Source organism: Chelon labrosus (assembly GCF_963514085.1).
Source record: "Chelon labrosus genome assembly, chromosome: 7".
Taxonomy (NCBI): Eukaryota; Metazoa; Chordata; class Actinopteri; order Mugiliformes; family Mugilidae; genus Chelon; species Chelon labrosus.
Genome location: NC_140343.1, coordinates 2,307,885 through 2,329,396, shown reverse-complemented (window position 1 = coordinate 2,329,396; position 21,512 = coordinate 2,307,885). Strand labels below are relative to the sequence as shown.

Below are 21,512 nucleotides of genomic sequence, written 5' to 3'. Positions count from 1 at the left end.
CACCCAGGAAAGAGACATGTTCTGTCTCCTAGAGATGGTCCAAATCAAATCTAGAACAACAGAAAAGGACCTTGTGAAGAAACAAAGGTACAAAATATTTACACCCTCAGTGACTTGAGTCCTACAATGACATGACCTAAGAGACTTTTTAACAAGGAAGAAGCCAATGCTCAAACACAGCCATAACAAATTCAGACTCTGGTTTGCAGCTGCACATGGGATGACATCTGGAGAAATGTCCTCTGGTCTGATGAAACAAAATTTCAGCTGTTTGGCCACAATGAGCATCGTTATGTCTCGAGCACAGGGGTGGCAGCATCATGTTGTGGTGGGTGGCACACTATACTTAAAACCACACAAACCTTGAAGTGACACACTTTCACACATACATGCATGCCAACGTTCACAGCTACACCAGCTACAGTCAACCTGCCACATGCACATCACTGGACTGTGAGGAAGACGAAGCATCTAGAGAAGCGTAAGTCTGCAGATTGACCCACCACGATGAAGATGATTCTGACTCTCACTCTCATCTGGATGCTCTCCAGCACAAGTGAGTCTGATTTAAAGCTTTTAAGATGTTTTCTACTAGTTACGGTTTAATTTAAGACAGAATCAAAGTCACTTCAGATAAAAAGTATGTTTGTCTGAGAGCTGTGAAGGTATTATTACCATTCTAATTATATAAGAATCAACACTTGTCACTTACAAGACCTATTTAACTAGATAGATAGGTTTTTATTTGTCACATGCACAGTTATACATAGTACAATGCACAGTGAAATGTATTGTTATACCTGCAGCCAGTAGTATAAAAAAAATAAGAATATAAGTACTACAGTAAACTATGAGGGGCCGTACAAGCCATAATTCATTCTTTCACTCTCACATACATACATTCTCCTTACACATATATACATTCTCCTTACACATACATATATTTTCACTCACACATACATACATTCTCCTTACACATACATATATTTTCACTCACACATACATACATTCTCCTTACACATACATATATTTTCACTCACACATACATACATTCTCCTTACACATACATATATTTTCACTCACTCACACACATACATTCTCCTTACACATACATATATTTTCACTCACTCACACACATACATTCTCCTTACACATACATATATTTTCACTCACACATACATACATTCTCCTTACACATACATATATTTTCACTCTCACATACATACATTCTCCTCACACATACATATATTTTCACTCTCACATACATACATTCTCCTTACACATGCATACATTCTCCTTTCACATAGATATATTTTCACTCTCACACATATACACATACATTCTCCTTACACATACATATATTTTCACTCGCACATATATATATATGTTCACTCTCATATTTATACATTTTCATACTAGAAGTAATATATGTATGTAAAACGAAAATGTATGTATGTGTGAGTGAGAATATATGTATGTGTGAGTGAGAATATATGTATGTGAAAGGAGAATGTATGTATGTGTGAGTGAAAGTATAGTGGAAACGGAAGGAGTATAGTGGAAACGGAAGGCAACATTCATTGTCTACATACTCCGGTACAGTAGGTGGCGGTATACACCTAATAATGGTTGCAACCCGCCATAAAACCGAAGGAAGAGGAAGAAGAATCCCTCTGTGATTGGCTGAGAAGCTCAAGCAGAGCCATGCAGGTCAGGTCCGTCAGGTCACGATCAGCATGGAGGGGGGAGATCATGGGGGAGATGAGACGCGGGCATTTCAGCAAGCTATTGGGGTACTAAGGAATATTTTGTCTTCTCCTGAAACCATCCCATCCTTGTCCTCGTCCCTTGAGCGGCAGAGGACAGGCTCAGCTGCACCTAACGTTACTCATAGCGCGGTGGAAAGTGAGATGCGAGAACTTTTCAGACCAGGCAACTACCAAGTTCCTTTAGCAGACCAAGCAGCAGCTAATGTGACACAAGGCCAAACTGGAGGACTGCGGCGGCCGTCATTGCGATATCAGACTCAGCAACACTTTGGCAACTGGAACACCCGGTCAAGGAAACGGTGAGAACAACCTAACGTTAAACTAACATTAAATCCTAAACGTACTCCTGCTAATGTAGCAACACACTTTGGCAACACAGTCAAAGCTGGTTAGTTTAAGAAAATGTCCGCTAACTGTTAGCTGTCAGGCTCATTTGATCCATGTTCAACTCAGTTCGAGCAGTGACAAACCTAACTATTTCAAAGCATTTTTTTTTAAATTGCCAACACAGTGGAGTTTTAGATCGCTAACGTTTTTAGCACAAGTCAAAGAGATTGTAAATAGCAAAAATTAAATGACACATTTTAGTTTGTGGTTAACTGGCGCTAATGCTGCTGGTTCAAGCAGGTAACGTTAGAGGATATCTTTCAGCAATAAGTCAATGCCATTTTTTTAAAAGAGCTGTGATATATACATCATATATCAATATAAATTTCATTTATATATTTTATTTTAATATAAAATATTTTATGAACTTGAGAAAATGAAAAATGTACTTATAATGAACAGCTGTGGTAGGATTCTAAAAAATAGCCTACAACCTAACATTTGCCATGTTTTAAGGGTTGATGAGCACAGAATGCATTTAAGATGAATACATATATTTCTGCTTTGTTTTGTAGGGCCAAAACACAATATCACGATACTTTCAACAAAGACGTCATCCTTCTTCCGAGGCCATCAAGCAGTCTTGTTGTCAAACATCGCACAAAGCAACAGTTACACGAACAAGGACATATATTGAATGGATTTGAATTCCAGAAATCCTGGGACCAGAGGACTGTCACTGAACAAATACGGGATGCCTTTGGAGAAAAACTCTCTGCTGATGTGAGGTAAGCACTTTTTATTTATGTCAAGTATAAATTAAAAGGATATCTCAAGCAGTGAAAATCACATGTAATTAGATTATGTAAACAACAGATCAAACCTGAACTATTAAGCCAGTTATTTAGTACATTTGATTTTTTTTTTTGGCATTGCTTACATTCCTCATTTATTTTTCTGACTGCTGGTTTTCTGCTGTGTCCATCTTCAAAGATGAAATGGAACACAGGCTGTCAGTGCATCAGTTTTCAATGTGTCTTGTGCATCCAAAAAAGTTTTTTGGACCCTTTTTTTTTTAACCTTTTGCATTTTTACCCACTGTTTTTCAGCCTTGAGTTTCTGATGGCATGTGGCAGCAGATTGATTTCACCCAAACTGCGTGCTGGACAAGACCTGGATGCAAATCTCATACATAAAGTCTATAAATCTAAAGCCCTATACATCAGACCATCAAAGCCAATTTTGGTATGTTGTATCACATTTGAACTGACTTGCAGAGCATTGTAATAATAATAACCATAATAACAACTATAATTGGTGCATAAACATGAATGAATGAAGATTAATGTTGTTATCTTGGTTGTTCTTAAAGTTTCAGTTCAGCTTTGTAGCTATGAGTGTTGAAAAACTATATACATTTTCTATAGACTAGTGCAGAGTTGGAATGCCTGTTTTTAAAATGTTAAATCTAAGCACAGAAATGGAATAAATTGACAGCTGCTTAATTGGACTAACCGAGAGCTAAAATTAGGAGAGGATACTGGTACTCTATGGGCACTTTTAAAGCGTGAACAGCAAAAGTAATTCTTAGAATTGTAATCATAAATCTTGGTCTTTCCAGGTACTGTTCCAGTTACAGTTGAAAATGAATATATCTGACAATCTGTTATGTCTTTCCAAGGATGATAATACAGGCTATAGCAGTGAGGAAAACACTGGTTCAGCAAGGCAGCTGCGCTCCTCATCTCTAACACGAGATAGACACTCATTTGAATCTTCAGACAGTTTTACCAGCCAAATGACTGCCTCCCCACCAACCTGTACCTCTGCAGTCACTCAAACTCCTGCCTTGACACACCAAAGCAGTATCTCAACCAACCACACCAGCACTTCAGCAAGCAGTTCTTCGAGTCAATTGCCAGTGTGCTCACAGGAAAGCTGCCCTTCTTCCAGTCAGCCTTCTACCTCATCGTTTGGAGGAACAACTTTAGCTGATCCAACTGTGGTCCTGACTTGCCAAAACAGCTCAAGCTCACCTTACCAGAGCAGCACTCCAGCAAGTCTTTGTTCTGTGTTACCCTCTACTGCAACAAACTATGATAACTACCTTTCAGTAACGGCTGCACTGTCTGACATGTCTTCTGATGATGAGGAATTGAACCAGGCTATACTAGCAAGCCTACAGAGTGAAAGGTTAGTACAAAAAAATGCAAATGTGTTATGGTAGCCACTTTCAAAGACAGTTTTTTTGCATTATTAGTGAATTCAGGTGCCATACCTGCTATGTTTATATGCATATGTGTATATTGGCCCTTCACAGCACTGGTATGTAAAAGTTAAATGATGAGGCTGGCAATTTTCTATATTTTTTATTTTTGTCAACAAATGTTGTGCAGAGCAACAATTTACAAATTTCTACTTAGAAGAACGGTACCTGTATCCAAAGCCTGATATATCTTATTCTTCTGTGCTGTTCAGCTCAGTTGTTGTCCAAAAACTATTTTAAAAAACTTCAATAAGCCACACAACTGCACTTTGTCCCTGGAGATAACAGTTACTTTTGTTTGTTTGTTTGTTTGTTTGTTAAGAATCACTCCAAAGACTAACAACAGTGATAAGGTTGTTACTATCAGGAGAGAGGTTACTTTAATGGCAGGTGCCACGGCATGCTTGGAACACAGTTTACAAAACGTAGCTTATTGTGCTACATATCACAACCTCTTGACTTTGTATTATACTAAATGCTTACTAATATACTTTATACTTGACAGTTATGTTCTGATGTTCAAAATTGTCAATGACCATGAAGAATACACACATGATGCTGCATTCTTAACAAGTATATACTATAACTTATATTTGTCTTGTTAGGGTTCAAGCAGCGAAGCTGCTAGAAGCCTATTGTGTTTGTATGTTTTCTTATTATTATTAGGGTTCAAGCAGCGTAGCTGCTGGAAACCTATTGTTATTCATGGTTTTCTTATTATTATTATTATTCCTAATCTTCCGCCATGGGAGTCTATGGCAGCTCATAGAACCGTATGGTAAAAAGTTGCGAAATTTTGCACATAGCTTAAGGGCAGTCTCAATATTACTTTGACTGAGTTACATGTAAGCACTAAGCACGGTCTAGCGCCACCAACTGGTCAAAGTTTGAAGTACATTTGTGAATGTAACTTTTGAACCGTATGTCCGATTTTTGAAAACAAGGTCTCGTTGGAAACCTTGGATCATCGCGATTCCAACGCACCCTATGACGTCATAATGCGTCATGATAGATTTTTCGCAATTTACGATTTTGTTGAAAAACGAAACTAAATTGTCAGCGGTCACAAATTTGTCCGATTCTCACAGAAATTGGCACAGACCGTCTACGGGCCAATGCGCATAAACCTTACTATCAAGCCTCCTCAGCTTCGAAACCGTTTGGCCGCAACAGCCAATCAAAATTGGCGGCGAAGGCGGCGTTTTCCATTGGAGCTCATATCTCGGCAACGCTTTGGTGCAATGAAACCAAATTTGGTAGCATGCTTCCAGACACTGTCCCAGGTGCACGAAACAAATCTGGTGTCATGTGGCCACTAGGGGGCGCTATAATTAGCAAAACATTGTTTTTGCTCATATCTCTTGATGCGTTTTTATTTGAAATGAAATTGTGATATCCACAGATACTGTGGGTTGCCCCAGTGACAGTTCATGCCAACTTTTCCTGTTAGCCAATCGCAGTTGGCGGCAAAGCCGCCAAACAGGAAGTTTTCTTATATCTCGGTGACGCTTTGACTTCCGAGGACCAAACTTAGTCACACGCTTTGAGACTCCCTTAGAAGTGCGCAATATAAATTTGGTGTCATTCGGCCACTAGGGGGCGATGTAATTAGCAAAACTGCGTTTTACCTCATAACTTTTAACCCGTATGCCTGATATTCGAAAACATGGTACTGTTGTACTCCTTGCATCATGCCGATGCTATCAGTACTATTGCAGCTCTATCCGAAACGTCCTGCTTGAACCCTACATTGCTGCTTGCAGCTATATTTTATCTTGTATCTTGTTTCAGAAGGACATTCGATGCCAGCAAGCGATATTTTGCAAGATCTTGCAACAAAAATAAACTATCAGAGGAAATGCAAGTTTAACATTAACCGATCCACAGTCCTGGATGGAGCCATCAGAGGTTTTAAACGAGGGACCTATGATCCATGTCACAGTATTTCTGTCAGGTTTTCTGATGATATGGGAGTACCAGAAGAGGCTGTGGACTTAGGTGGACCAAGAAGAGAATTTCTAAGACTGTTAATGGAAGCTTTGCCCCTATCTCCAATGTTTGAGGGAGAAGGTGGCAAAATGAACTTGGCCTTTGACAGTACTGGTATGTATTAATAGTAATCTCATAATAATTTTATTATTATTTTTATATCACTACATTTTATATGATCGTACAGGTATTTTGTCAAGTCTTTGTACACATGAACTGTCAAATGAATTATTTTATTTTATTTTCTCTAGCCATGAGAGAGGACAGGTACTTCATTGCAGGCAGGGCCATTGCAGTAAGCTTTGTACACGGGGGTCCACCTGCAAGCTTTCTGTCCCCAACTCTCTTCTCTTGCCTTGTTGATGGTCCAGAATTGGCTAAGCCAGTTTTGGAAGATGTTGTAGATAGTGACCTGCGTGAAAAAATTAAAAGGGTAATTTTTCTTCTGAGTTTTAGAATATGTTGTGGTCTATGTGCATCTGTATCAACACTAGTGACTCGTGTAGAGGGGAAGATGTTTAATTACAGCCCTTTCAAATTGTGTTTGTTGTATCTATTGGAAGGTCACAGAATGTACATCATTTGAAGATCTGCTAGCAAAAACAGAGCCACTTGAGGATTACTTGGCCAATGCTGGCTGCCTGAGGCCACTGCGAAGGTTGGAAGACAAGAATCTGCTTGTAGATGACATCCTGATGTTCCAAGTGATACACAGAGTGCGTGGTCCTTTTGAGAGGTAAACTTGTATCCAGCTTTTTTGCCTCTACAATAAAGAACTGAAACCCATGAAGACTGCCTTGTGTTAAGGGTTTTCTTAAGGCCATTCCTGTTTAAGTGTGTAGTGTGCTAGTCCATGCCCACCCTCCACATGAATTGGCCAAGTCCAAAAATTGAAAACACATTTGTGTATCAGTAATTAGTTTTTTCTTCTTTCCTCTCCCATTAATCATCTCGGCACACACCACATTTATCTGCTGACCCTTTGGAGGGGCCCCACCCCTAGGTTGGGAACCACTGGACTAAACTAGCTAACTAATAAAGTAGTGTAAACTAGCTCCACCTCCAGCAGCTACAACAGTAACATGCTGCTCTAACACTGATGCTTCACTATTAATAATCTAATGATGTCATATAATGATATATCAGTCAGATGAACCGAAACACTACTTTTATTGCAATACTTTAACTACATCAGGCTCATAATACTAACTAACTTACTTACTACTGTAGTAGGATTTGGAGTGTTTTTACAATAAGTAAAGGTCTTAGTAGTAGTTCTTCAACCACTGGTTACCAAGTACCCTGAAAAATATGAATTTGACATACATACTTTACTGTTGTAACTAACCTGAAGTACAAGATATTTGCATATTTTAATAGGATTTAAATTCCTATATTTATAATTATATGTTTTTTCTTTGATTCATTCATCTGCTACATGTGAAGAAAACTTTTTTTGTTAAAACTGAAGTCGCCAACCAAAACACTTTAAAAAGAAAGTGTGATTTTTACTCAGATTTCGGGATGGACTGAGGACACTTGGTGTGCTGGACAAAATCCAAGCTCACCAGGAGAGTTTTCGCCCCCTTCTATGCTGGTCTCCTACAACCCTCACAGCTGACCTGGTTGACAGCCTCTTCACCATCCGCCTATCTCCCGTTGGCAGCAACAGAAGGCGTGCTGAAGAAGTTGTTGTTACTTTCTGGAGAGACTACCTAACAGATGCAGAAGGTTAATGTAGAAATGATATGTTTCTTGTCTTACTTAAATTAATAATGCACTGCATCTTGTCACTGTATATCACTTAAGAGTAGGCCTAGTGATGCATGCTATGTTTTTTTTTGTTCTGTTTATTTTAATCTAATTTCCAATGTATTGCTTTCTCTAGATCAAGAGGGAACGCACAAGCTGGGGACAATTCTCGCCTTTGCCACCGGTGCCAATACTGTTCCACCAATTGGCTTCTCCCCACAACCTTCAGTGGAATTTCTTCACAAAGAGCACAACACGGGTACCATTTCTAAACTGCCCATTGCAAACACCTGCATCAATTGCTTGAAGTTACCACTGCACACCTCTTACAAAGACTTTCAGGAAAACATGGACTTTGCATTGGGCAATACCCATGGTTTTGGCATAGCTTAATTCATGTATTCAGTATTCTGTCAAGGTCAAGTTCACACTCAAGTCAGCAATCAATTCCAAAACAATTCCTGACAGATGTTGTTGGTGTGGATATCATTCCACATTGTTTTGTTTGAAAAATACATATTGTTGCATCTTTGTTAAAACAATAAGGTGCTAACATTTTCTTTAGTAGGCTACAGTTCAGATTTTCAGAAAGTTCAGTGAAAGCAAAAGCAGACTTGTAATGAGAAACTTATTGTGATGTAATTTTAAATTGTTGTGGAACTTGACTCTGTAGTTTAGGTAGGAACTGAATGTAATTTACTGTTGCTTGTTTTTATTGATAAGTAAACAATGTTGTTCACCGGTCCCCACCTGTTTTTGATCAGTAGTGTACTGATTTCATACTTTTCATTTTCTTCACTTTGTAGTTCAGTAACTTTACATTTATATGGGATCTGAGGGTAAGTCATAGGTGGAACAGGTTATCTTTGGCATACTTGTACAAAAACAAAGGCAAGTTCTATTGTAAATGTATGATTTGTAATGATTTTCTTCTAGCACCACAATCAGGCCCTGATTTACACATGTAAGCATGTAATGGAAAGGTATTCTAAGACTTAATTAATTTTTTTTTTTAATTATTAATAATTAATTAAATGTGCGGATGGTGTACACTCTTCTGAATTGTCAGATATAGTTAACAATTGAGTCTTGTGTTTTTGTTTTTGTTTAAATCAAGAGTCAAGTTGCTGTTTTAACATACACAACTTAAAGTGTGTTTTTTCAGTGGGTGATGAGTGTATGTGTAATGTGTAAATATTTTTTGTGCTGCTTTTGTGTTGCTTCTTATGCCCCTTGTCTCACAGATTCCACTGATGCTGTATTAATGTTGATTTTAGGCATTCTATTCAGCAAAGGATGACATGTTAAAATAAGTAACAGTTCAGTCAATTTATTGAGTTCTCCAGAGCCAAAAGCTTCAATAAAATGTGGTTTCACATTAGTTTCATAATGTTTGGGTAACAATTTCTTTGAACATTTCAAGAAACATGTCTGTAAAATGTAAACAGAGGTTTGAGCTCAGAATTACACAGATAAAGGTATTAACATCCCATACACAGAAATGAAATAAATGGCAACAATGAACTTTAAAATATGCCAATATTTTTAGGTGTAATGCTGTACTATCACAAATATCGGTAGTGTGTTATGCATTACACAACCACAGGAAGTAAATATCCTGTGTGGACCTTTTCTATTTATGTTCACGTGCTCTTCCTTTTCAAATCAGAAATATCTGTTGAGGGGTTTTGTTTCCTTTAATGAACTCAATATGATTTTAGGAATGCCTCTCTTGAAGAAAATGCACAAGGTTGCAAAACAAATCAATACCATGATTTCCATCATCTTCAAATGGATCAAAAGTCTGCTGAACTGCATCCATTGTTGTGTTACTGATGGAAATGTTAATTGATGGAACAACAACATTATTTGTCGATAACTCAGAGAGTGATCTGTTGGCATCAATACCAAAGCCACTGTATATGTCACAAATACCATTCATACTTGGGTTATGTATTCCTGCATTGGTGACTATGCCCCTTTGCCACAACTGGAGAGGAGTTAGCCCCCCTTGTGTTGAAAGACCATGGTTATTCCACTGGTTCTGAAATTCAGAGGCAGCTCTCTGAATTCGTGGCAAATAAATATAATGAAGACAAAATAAATGTAACTCATTAAGTGAATCTAAAACATCATGCTCCTCCATAAAGTTGAAAAGATTAACAAAATTAAATGACACTACTCGATTTAGCTCTGCCCATAATCTCTCAATTCTTTGATTATGCACTGATCTGCCAGTAATAATACTACGTCTGTTCAGTCCTCTCCAGTAAAGCATGAAACGGGCAACACCAGTGTTTTCCATTCCGTGATCGGATCTAACCCTAGACGGTATTCCAAAGTTCTGAACACCAGCAATGAATAGAGACAAAACACTAGAGGCTCTGTTGTTGTCTAGACAAGCAAGGTAGATGATGGTTCGACTGAAACCATCCACACAGCCATGAAATACCATCCTCCACCTCACAAGTTTGTGGTTTCCGTCGATGTGCCTAAGAGAAATTAAAATCATAGTCAATTGTGTGGGAAAAACAGTGATGTAAGAAGTATTCAGATCCTTTACTCAAGTAAAAGTACAAATACAGCAATGTAAAAATACTCAATTATAAGTAAAAGTCTTACATTAAATATCTTATTTAAGTAAAAGTATATAAGTATTGTGAGCTTGCTGTAGTTAAAGTATTGCAAAGAAGTGTTTGGTTCTTTTGATTAATATATTATTATCAGAGGTGGGTAGAGTAGCCAGAAATTGTACTCAAGTATGAGTATTGTCACTTTAGAACAATATTAGTCAAGTAAAAGTAAAAAGTAGTCATCCAGATAATTACTGAAAAAACTACTAAAGTACTGAGTAACTGTTGAGTAACGTATGATTTATTTGTTAAATAAGAACATGAATGTAATCAATCAATCAAATGAATAATCTGATTATGAGCTCTTTTACTTTTGATGTATGACTTATACTTGTAATCAAGTGTTTTTACACTTATTTTCATTCAAATAAAGTAAGTACATCTTCCACCACATCCAAGTGTATTGTAAGAAACTGATTACTGACTTTATGCTACTTGATTTAATCTAAGTTGTATTGTTGGGAATTTACTCACCATAATTGATTAGGGGTTGCAACACTGTAAACTCGTCGACGTATTGCACGGCGTCTTCTGAAGGACCGTCCAATAGGGTCAATTTCTTGCAGGCTCTGTCTAACACGCCACCTTTGAATGCGTAGTCCACGTGACCTCAAGCTCCCATGCACATAACGTTCACCTGCATTTGTGGTAGACTGAAGAATTTCACCAATAGCTCTGTTCAGGTTGTCATTTGATAGTGTTACATATGTTAGTGGCTGAACACCAAGCCGCTGCCTGTGCCTGTAGAGAGTCCGACAGCTTACCCCCAAGCATGTTGCAATGCTTTGCCAGTTCATTCCAAGGGATACTAAATGAGAGATTTGCTCCTGTGAAATGCTGTATCTAGGTCTGCCCTGATGTCCAGTCATGACAGGTGGAGGCAACAGAGCATAACTGTTGTCAGTCCTGGTTCTTTGTCTGGCCTCATGAGCAGTCAGCAAACACTGAAGACATCCATACAAGGACTCTAATGTATTGACTGCAACTCTATTTCTTGAATCTTCAACAAATCTTGAGATTGACAGAAATCCAGATAAGGTTTGAATGTGATCACGAAGTTGTCCATACAGCCTTTCATGAACAAAAGAATCTGTAGTTTCTCCTTGCAGTCGTTCAATACATTGTAAGACATTGTTAAAAAAATGTCTAATGTCGTCTTCATTGCTACTTGCTCCAAAAATGCAAAACTGCACCAAATAAGAAAACAGGATAACTTTGAATAGCTTCATTGTAAAGTTCTGCTATTTAATATCAAGTTAGGATAAGCTGAGTAAGTCTGGCGTATGCATTTCCTGGTTTGAGAGTGACTTCCTGCTTAAGGAGGAGGAGCTATATATGTGAGAAGTATATATGTGAGAAGTATATATGTGTATGTGAAAGGAGAATGTATGTGTGTGAGAGTGAAAATATATGTATGTGAAAGGAGAATGTATGTATATGAGAGTGAAAATATATGTATGTGTGTGAGAGTGAAAATATATGTATGTGTAAAGAGAATGTATGTATGTGTGAGTGAAAATATATGTATGTGTAAGGAGAATGTATGTATGTATGTGTGTGAGTGAAAATATACGTATGTGTAAGGAGAATGTATGTATGTGTGAGTGAAAATATACGTATGTGTAAGGAGAATGTATGTATGTGTGAGGAGAATGTATGTATGTGTGAGTGAAAATATACGTATGTGTAAGGAGAATGTATGTATGTGAGAGTGAAAATATATGTATGTGTAAGGAGAATGTATGTATGTGTGAGTGAAAATATATGTATGTGTAAGGAGAATGTATGTATGTGTGAGGAGAATGTATGTATGTGAGAGTGAAAGAATGAATTATGGCTTGTACGGCCCCTCATAGTAAACAGTAGTTTCCACACAAGATAAGCAATATAAGTGTAATGTACACTGATAGAGAAATAAAATATAAAATAAAAATAAGAATAAAAATATAGACTGAATAAAAATATAGACTGGTAAACTTAGAGGGGGTGTAGTTGTATATGTACATAATTTACAGTATTTAGTATTTAGCAGCTACATGAATAAAGTGCAGTGATATTTAAGTCCAGTTAAGGCTCAGAGTTGAGCAGGCGGATGGCATGGGGATAAAAACTCTTCTTCAACCTCTCAGTCCTTGTCCTCAGGCATCGGAAACGCCGGCCTGATGGCAGTAGAGAGAAGAGAGAGTGTCCGGGGTGACTGGGCTGTTTCAGGATCTTTGTGGCCCTTAACCTGCAACGTCTGGTGTAAATGTCCTGCAGGTTGGGGAGGGGGGTTCTGATGGTCCGCTCCGCTGAACGGACCACCCTCTTGAGGGCCAGGAAGTCCTGCCTGGTACAGTTTCCCATCCAGGTGGTGATGCTCCCACACAAGATGCTCTCTATGGTGCAGGTGTAAAAGTTCCTGAGCACCTTGAGAGGGAGCTTAAAGTCTCTGAGGCGTCTGAGGAGGTAGAGACGCTGTCTGGCCTTCTTCACGATGGTGTTCAGATGGTGAGTCCATGACAGGTCCTGTGAGATGGTCACTCCCAGGTATCTGAAAGTGTCCACTCTTTCCACCTCAGAGCCACAGATAGTGAGTGGATGGAAGTCCCTCTGCTGTTTCCTGCTGAAGTCCACTATCAGTTCCTTTGTTTTGCTGACGTTCAGCAGGAGGTGGTTCTCCCTGCACCAGTCCTCCAGGTGGGAGACCTCCTTCCTGTAGGCTGTCTCGTCGTCGTGGGAGATTAGTCCTACAACAGCGGTGTCGTCAGCAAACTTGATGATGATGTTGGAGTCTGAAGTGGCCTCGCAGTCGTGTGTGTACAGCGAGTACAGCAGAGGGCTGAGCACACAGCCCTGGGGGGATCCAGTGTTGAGAGTCAGGGGGGCTGAAGTGTGGTGACCCACTCTGACCACCTGTGGTCTGCCGGTCAGGAAGCTGTAGATCCACCTGCACAGGGAGGAGTCCAGGCCCAGGTCATGCAGCTTAGCAGCCAGTCTGGAGGGGACTATGGTATTGAATGCTGAGCTGTAGTCAACAAACAGCACTCTCACAAAGTTTCCCTTACCAGTGTCCATGTGGGAGAGGGTCTTGTGGAGGAGGAGGTTTATGGCGTCATCTGTAGATCTGTCCGGCCTGTATGCAAACTGTAGTGGATCCAGGGTGGTGGGCAGTGTGGAGGTGATGAATGTCTTGATCAGTCTCTCAAAACATTTCATCACCACAGATGTGAGGGCTATGGGCCTGAAGTCATTGGAGCTGCTGGGGTGAGGTTTCTTTGGGACAGGGACTATTGTGGACTTCTTGAAGCAGGTTGGGATCACACACTGTCTGAGTGAGAGGTTGAATATCACTGTGAACAGAGGTGCCAGCTGATCAGCGCAGCTTTTGAGGACACGCCCACTAATCCCGTCTGGTCCAGCCGCTTTCCTGGTGTTCACACTTTTAAACACCCTCCTCACGTCGCGCTCCGTCACAGTGAATGTGTCCTCCCCTCCGGCTGGGAGCGCAGCAGGCAGTCGGTTTCCCGACTCAAAGCGCGCAAAAAAGTTGTTCAGTTCGTCAGCCAGAGAGGCGTCGCCACTCACCGGGGGGGCGGGTGCTGCTTTGTAGTCCGTGATTGTACGTAGTCCCTGCCACAGTCCCCTGGAATCAGACTGTCCCATCAGTTTCTCCAGTCTTTGGCCGTAGCGGTGTTTAGCCTCTTTCACCGCTCTGCGAGCACTGTAAGAGGCCGACTTGTATTCCTCCATGTTCCCAGAGGCGAGTCCGGAGTTGTAGGCAGCGGTGCGGGAACGCAGAGCGTCACGGACAGATCGATCCACCCACGGCTTCTGGTTGGGAAAAGTCCTGATGGTTCTCCTCGGCGTGGTATCATCCACAACTTTCCCGATAAATCCCACAACCGCGCCCGTAAACTCCTCGATGTCTCCACCCGCACTGCTGTGGAACATGTCCCAGTCGGCTGAATCCAGCGCACCCTGCAGAGCGGCCTCCGATTGATCTGTCCACCGCGTCACTTCTCTCACAGCAGGGGGTTCCTGCTTCAGCCGTTGTTTGTATTTAGGCATGAGAAAGACAGCGGCGTGATCCGATTTTCCAAAGGGAGGGAGAGGTTTCGCTTTGTAGCCTTCTTTGAATGGGGAGTAGCAGTGGTCTAGAGTCCGTACTCCTCTGGTGGGGCAGTCGATGTGTTGAGTGAACTCCGGCATCACCTTCTTCAAGTTAGCACTGTTAAAGTCCCCGGCTACAATGAGGGCCGCTTCACGATGGTTAGTCTGAAGGGTGGAAATCACCTCATGTAGCTCGGATATAGACGGCGCTGATGATGACCGAAGTAAACTCGCGGGGCAGATAGTGGGGACGGCATTTAATGGATAGGAGCTCCAGGTTAGGCGAGCATGAGCGTTTGAGAGGGACAACGTTCCTACTGTCACACCAGTTGTTATTAACCATAAGGCATACTCCACCTCCCTTTGATTTCCCTGACTCACTAGTTCTGTCCATGCGGTGAACTGTAAGGAACTCCGCAGGTTGAATAGCGAAGTCCGGTACGAGAGGAGTCAGCCATGTCTCGGTGAGGCAGATGATGTTGCAGTCCCGTAAGTCCCTCTGGAACTGTATCCTGGCCCTGAGTTCGTCCAGCTTGTTCTCCAGTGACTGGACATTGGCTAGTAAGATACTAGGCAGTGGCGTGTGGTGTGCTCTTCGCCTCAGCCTTTCTCTTACGCCAGCTCTTTTCCCCCGAGGCCGTCTGCGTGACCTGGGGCTCCCGCGTCCTCTTCTGTTTGTGTCGGCTCCCTGGCGCAGGATGTCCTGGGGCCACACCGGGTCGGAAGAAAATGGTTGTATAAAAGAGTTTGAGTAATGTAATCCAATATTTATGAGTGCCTGTCTGTCATAAGTGATATGACACAGGGTAGGTGAGCTAAATAAGTTAAAAATAAAAGCAAAAAGCACTATGTACAAAGAAAGTGTCGGAGCAGGTACGATGGCTGCTGACCTCACCGGCGCCATCTTGAAACATCTATGTTGCAACTATGTTGCTATTCACTCACAACAGGGTGATTTCAGTTACTTAGACTTTATTCATTACCATGTATTTCTTTTTCTTTGCTGCAGCTGAAGCTCTTTGATGTCTGGTGAATGATAGAAACAGTCCAACAGAACAGACATGTTCCCCTGATGAGGTGTGCGGAACTATTGCCCAGCGAGGTAGAAAGCACATACATAACGTGGAAATCACTTACATTGCCACTTGTGAAGTTTCTGCTTTATTGGTACTTCTTCACATTAACACAGTTGTTCTCAGATGTCATTCCAGGCCATGGTAACATGGCAACTTTGATCAGGAGCTGCTTGCCGTCCTCTTCCTGCACTGCAAAGTCATTATCACACAAAGTTGGCTCAGAAACTCATTCTTCATCTACACATTGCTGCAACACTGATCTCTGCAACAAAGATGATATTCCTTGTAAGTATTATATGATTATCATACCTTGTAAACCTGTGACAGGTTGTCTCTTTACCAACATACCAACTTGTGGAGCTGCATTCAGGTGAAGCCTAATCAATCAGTATCAGTCATGTCAGTATGGTAAATTTTCCAAAGCTTTATGATCCATGACTGATCTTAAGCTGTATGACTCTTGATGTGTTGATGTAAACTTGTATTCCTTTCCCTTAATATTACAGCCCATGCACAAAGACACTGTAACAATCTAAAACTTTAATCTATTTTATATTGTGCACATTATTCTTATTCTTTACTGTGCTCTCTGATGTTGCTGTCTCCTCTGGTGACTTGTTTCCAACAGATCTGAGTGTGTCACACCAGTCTTCTGTTTTGTTTTAGACCCTGATGTGACCACAAAAAATGGCTTGCAGTGCCTCAGCTGCATGGAACCTCGAGATCCTGAATACAAACCAATACAGTGTGTTGGTGAACAGGACCGGTGCTTTGAGTCATTTCGTGAGTCCTCATTCTCCACTTTGTTTGTAGACTGCTGCCTTCATGTGTTCATTGAGGAAATTAATTTGTTCAAAACTAAATAGTGGCCTGATATAATGTTGATTTCTTTTCATCCACAGCAAAAGCAGCAGACACCAATCATTATGGAGGTTGTGCATCCGCAGGATTTTGTGAATCTCTTAATCAGGCCTATCAAAGGAACCCTTCTAGTTACACCAGAGCACCAAAATGTTGTGGCTCCAGCCTCTGTAATTCAGCCTGGAAGGTCAAACTGAGCGTTGCCCCGTTGCTGCTTGGTCTCGTTGCCCTTGTTGTCTATTAGAACCACGGCTACAGTGTGGAACGGAGCTGAGTGGAACTGGTCACAGCTGAACAGTTCATTCTGCTTTATTGTGTTCTGCTTTGGAGAGAAATCCAGTCCTCTTTGTTCTGATGCATTCAATGTTCTATGTTCTGTTGTTCTTTTACATTTAGTGTTCTTTTCTCTCAGCTTGGTCACGCCCTAACAAGACTTTTACACTCTATGCTGTGTGGCCTGCTTTTTGAAAAGCATTGTAGTTCAATTAAATGTTCTATGAGTTCAGTCTGTTTCCATCAACATCTTTCAGCAAGTGTTCCACCTTTCAGTTGGATCACATTTGTTGTTGTTGTTGTTGCCCTAATAAAGCTTTTCCCAGTTGATCTTTTAAACTCTGTGGTTTTATTTGCTTTACTTATCTATTTAACTATCTTTATTTATCTTGAATACAAAGGCAATCACATAGTTAGTCTGTGTGCTTTCACTGTGACATAGACCACTTCCTGTTCACTGGTTTTCAGAGTAAAAGCTGTGGATGGTGATGCAGCTCTGCAAAACCCACAAAACGAGAACTAAGCTCAGAAAGAAAAGGTCACAAACTAAAATGAATAAAAGTGGCTGCAGCTCTTTTAGGATTCAGATTAGATTATTAAACATGTATAATTTATTGTATGTTTTAAATCATTTTTTGTTTCAGATCATGTTTATTTTATTTATTTTTTTGTACATCAGTTGACTGCTGCAGGTCGTCATGGAGAATCTGCTGACAGTAGTGGAAGGTTTGTCTTATCTTCTGGAACACTAAGCCATGAAGGAGAGACATGTCTTCTATACATTCATCTTCCATTCGCTGGTCATCTATAGTACCATGAGCTCTTGATGATGTGGGACCTCCTTTTAGCTCCACTCAGCTCTGGGATGTGGAAGTTTTGGATTTGGGTGGTCTTTACACAGCTCTCAAGAAAGCCTTTGTTGCTCTGAATGTCATAGAAGTGTTCCTGAAAAAATGACTTAATGTATGTAGTCTACTATTCAGCTGTAAAACACATGGCTGCATTAAAAAAAAGAATGAATCACCTTCTAGGTGTGCGTCATCAATAATTTACTGTTTATCAGAAGTTATCCTTCATTACCATCATACAGACACACAGAGTACACATTAACACATGAAGGGCAAATTCATTTTAAGAAGAAATGGTAAAGACAGTTAGCTAACAAGCTGTGGGAGCAGCTACATGCTCCAAGTGATGGAGTAAAACACAAGGGCCTACGTTCAACACCAACCAGTGCTATAGACGTAGATGACGTAACAATAACAACCAAACATCAAGCATTTCTAAAGCCGTTTTTAAAAAAGCACCAAAATAGTAGGGGGCAGTGGGGTGGAGGTAAATGGAACATGTGGTTTCATTCTCATAAACCACTAGAACAAACAAAGTGGTCTCAGCTATAAGAAAACCTCCACTCTGCGTCACGCTATGGTCATACAAGGCTCCAGTGCATCCAGTAAGACCTTTTCAGACCTGGAGATAAAAAGAAACAGTCAAATGTAATGATAAACAGTGACATCTCCGTATGTCTAAAGCAGCTGGTTGCTGCAATGATGTTCAGGAAGAAGCTCAGGGTGACAGGTTGCAGGCTCAGTCGTTCTGAGCAGGATGCTGTGGTTTGGTGGTGCTCAGCTGGTAGATTCAATTCAGTTCAGTTCAATTCAATTTTATTTATATAGTGTCAATACACACAGCAGTAAACATTCTATATAGTAATAGCACAGAATTGCATGACTAGTAGTAGATAGGAAATTAGAGGGCAAGAGCTCTGTGCCAGAGAAAAGAAAGTGGAGGATGCGCGAGAGGAGAGAGAAGAAAGAAGGAGGACATGTGTTTGGTGCAATTGTCCCCCAGCAGCCTAGGCATATAGCAGCATAACTAAGGGATGGTTTAGTCCAGCCCTAACTATAAGCTTGATCAAAAAGGAAAGTCTTAAGACTGACCTTAAAAATAGAGAGGGTGTCTGCCTCCTGAACCCAAACTGGGAGCTGATTCCACAGGAGAGGAGCCTGATAGCTGAAAGCTCTGCCTCTGTTGAGGCCAAAATGAATCTTGGTTAATCTATACATTTATTTATAACTTTATTTGAAAACAGACGTTTAAATTACTTGGTTTATTAGAACATAATATTTTTTTGGTATTGTAGCATATGTATTATGGACTGCAAATTTTGTTTATTGTTGTTTGCCCCTCCTTTTTTGGGTCAGAGCTGCCGCCTGCAGTGATTGAGAAGTGATTTAGGACACCCGGGGAAAGTAATGCAAACACTGGTGAAAGTGGGAAGCGGGACAGTTTTTTGACTGCAAAAGGCAGATTGCAGAAATGTTTTTCTTTTCCTTTTTTGTAACACAAGGAATATAATCAGCTGAAGTATCCCCCTTTTTTTGTTATTAATAAATGGCATCCAAGCCCCACTGAGCAAAGACACGTTCAAATAACGTCTTTTCAACGTCGTTTTTGAACGTCGAAGTTTGGTCCTCTGAAGGTGCAGACTGTTACAACAGACGACGTCTTTTCCCGACGTCGAGTGAACGTCCGTTACCGACGTCCACAGGACCTCTGTATAGGAGCCAGTTGTAGTCCAAATGTGGTCTTCTAGACGTCGTTTCTACGTTAAACTTAAACTCATTTTAGACTACAGTCTGGTCTACAATAAATCACAATCCAATCCCGACAGTTTTTTCCCCAATCTTTATTGCAAACGTCAGTCTTAGGCAGCATAAAATGCAGTACAATTTGTGAAAAAGTGGTAAAATACAATAAATAAAATTACCTTCGGTCTGTGAATAAAAATGTAACAATAGCCTACAAATATAATACAAATAGAACAATAACATAATAATAAAAATAATAGTTAAAAAAAAGTGCCCTTATGAAGTCCTCAGTTGCCCGATTATCAAACAGGATGACTCCATCTGCACAAGTAGAAAAAGACAAATGATTAGCGATCAAAACGGCAGTTAACACCGCCAGCTTTTTTAGAATGCGTCTGTATTGCCGGAAAAAAAACAACAACAAGAACAGTTATCCCAACAATGGCGGCCAGCCAAAGTCTCACACAGGAATAACTACTATCGCTCTGATAATGATAGCGACCGAACAACTGTTGTTTGCAGTGTTCCCTGCAAACATTTCGACGTCTAATAAACGCTTTAATGTGTACAATTGTTCACGTTAAAGCGTCTGTAAACGTTAGCACGGTGGTTGTGTTCAAAAGCTAACGAGCTGATGGGAAAAGATGCAATGCTAACTGTAGCAACAACTGCTTAGATTAATACGACAAAGCTAAAACTGCAAACACTATAAATGAACATAAAGTTAACTAGGCAGAGACCGAACTTACCTGCAATTTAGTGAACGATGATTTAGAACAGCTGTAGCCTACGGTGCAGACTCGGCCATTGCTTCCACAGAAGAGGAACACCTGGGCCAATCAGAGCGGCTCTTACGGTGTATGTGATGACACACTAGGCGCGTTCGACTTGATGCAGATCTGTCTGAGTCTGACTTGACGTGATGCATCCTAGTATATACAGTCAATGGATGCATCCTGGGATGGACGCAATGCATGCTGGGATGGACGCAATGCATGCTGGTTAGAAATTCTGTCCGACTTGAGTCAGACGGGGAGGGACTTACCACTACGTCACCATGTCACATGACCTTAAAATATCGCGGGAGTCTTCGCCTGCAGACAGATCTTGCAGTTGCTCTCCAACGAACTGCACGACCGGAAACCCGCCCTCATGACGTCAGTTCAAAGACGTGATTGGGCAGTTTGGGAGGAATCTCCTCATGACGATTTTGACGTTTCTCGCTTCGTTATGTTGGAATATGCGAAAATGAACAGAAATGGAAGGGATACCTTCTTATATGTGATTTCTGCAACAATGGTAGGCTGGCCTACTGAAAACGTTGTACATCTGACTGCAGTTCAATGCAGAGTTCATTTCTTCCATTAAACAGTAAAAAGGCATTTTTAACATGTTGGTAACAGTAGAATAAGAGAGATAATGGACTTCACTCCATTAGACTATAAAATAAAATATAAAAATAACCTGGACTATTGGCTCAACTGTCAGCACGCTCGCCTCCCGATCCGAGGTGCTGTTGGTTCAAGTCCGGGCGTGTGCAGAGCTCAACACAACGCAGGTTACATTCTAAGGCTTCGCGTTGGGCCGTTTTACCATCTAGAACGCGTGCATTCAATTTGTAGAAGTGTCGTCCATTATCCTTTACTTATATCGTAGTACTGCTTCTTCAGTATCATCCTAAATTGGTTTAGTGGGTAACGCGTCAGTCTGGCGATCGGCCGTCCGTAGTTCAAATCTTGTTAACGGTTAGTTGATTTTTGGGGTTCTTCTTCACACCTGTCTGTCCAAAAATGAAAACAAATGGCATTTAATCTCTATCTCAATATCTTTCTGTGAATTCGTTTCATGGTTGAGTTACAGGTGCTAAACGACTTTGGGTGTAA

At 40.7% G+C, this 21,512-nt stretch overlaps 1 protein-coding gene across 1 annotated transcript; it reads left to right on the top strand.

Annotated features, from left to right (window-relative positions):
- Nucleotides 1–1,039: 1,039 nt before the first annotated feature.
- LOC311490424 (uncharacterized protein) lies at nt 1,040–9,484 on the top strand. Its single transcript, XM_084547893.1, has 9 exons — nt 1,040–2,068; nt 2,672–2,884; nt 3,206–3,341; nt 3,778–4,289; nt 6,317–6,465; nt 6,603–6,784; nt 6,915–7,087; nt 7,868–8,082; nt 8,240–9,484. Exons 1-9 carry the CDS (start codon nt 1,737–1,739, stop codon nt 8,494–8,496), a joined length of 2,169 nt encoding a protein of 722 aa, XP_084404019.1. The 5' UTR covers nt 1,040–1,736; the 3' UTR covers nt 8,497–9,484.
- The last annotated feature ends 12,028 nt before the right edge of the window (nt 9,485–21,512 follow it).

Coding starts and splice junctions, on each gene's coding strand:
- LOC311490424 (XM_084547893.1), top strand. CDS start 1,737: ATGGAGGGGGGAGATCATGGGGGAGATGAGACGCGGGCATTTCAGCAA. Junction 6,466..6,602: donor CTTGGCCTTTGACAGTACTG/GTATGTATTAAT, acceptor TATTTTCTCTAG/CCATGAGAGAGGACAGGTAC. Junction 7,088..7,867: donor GTGCGTGGTCCTTTTGAGAG/GTAAACTTGTAT, acceptor ATTTTTACTCAG/ATTTCGGGATGGACTGAGGA.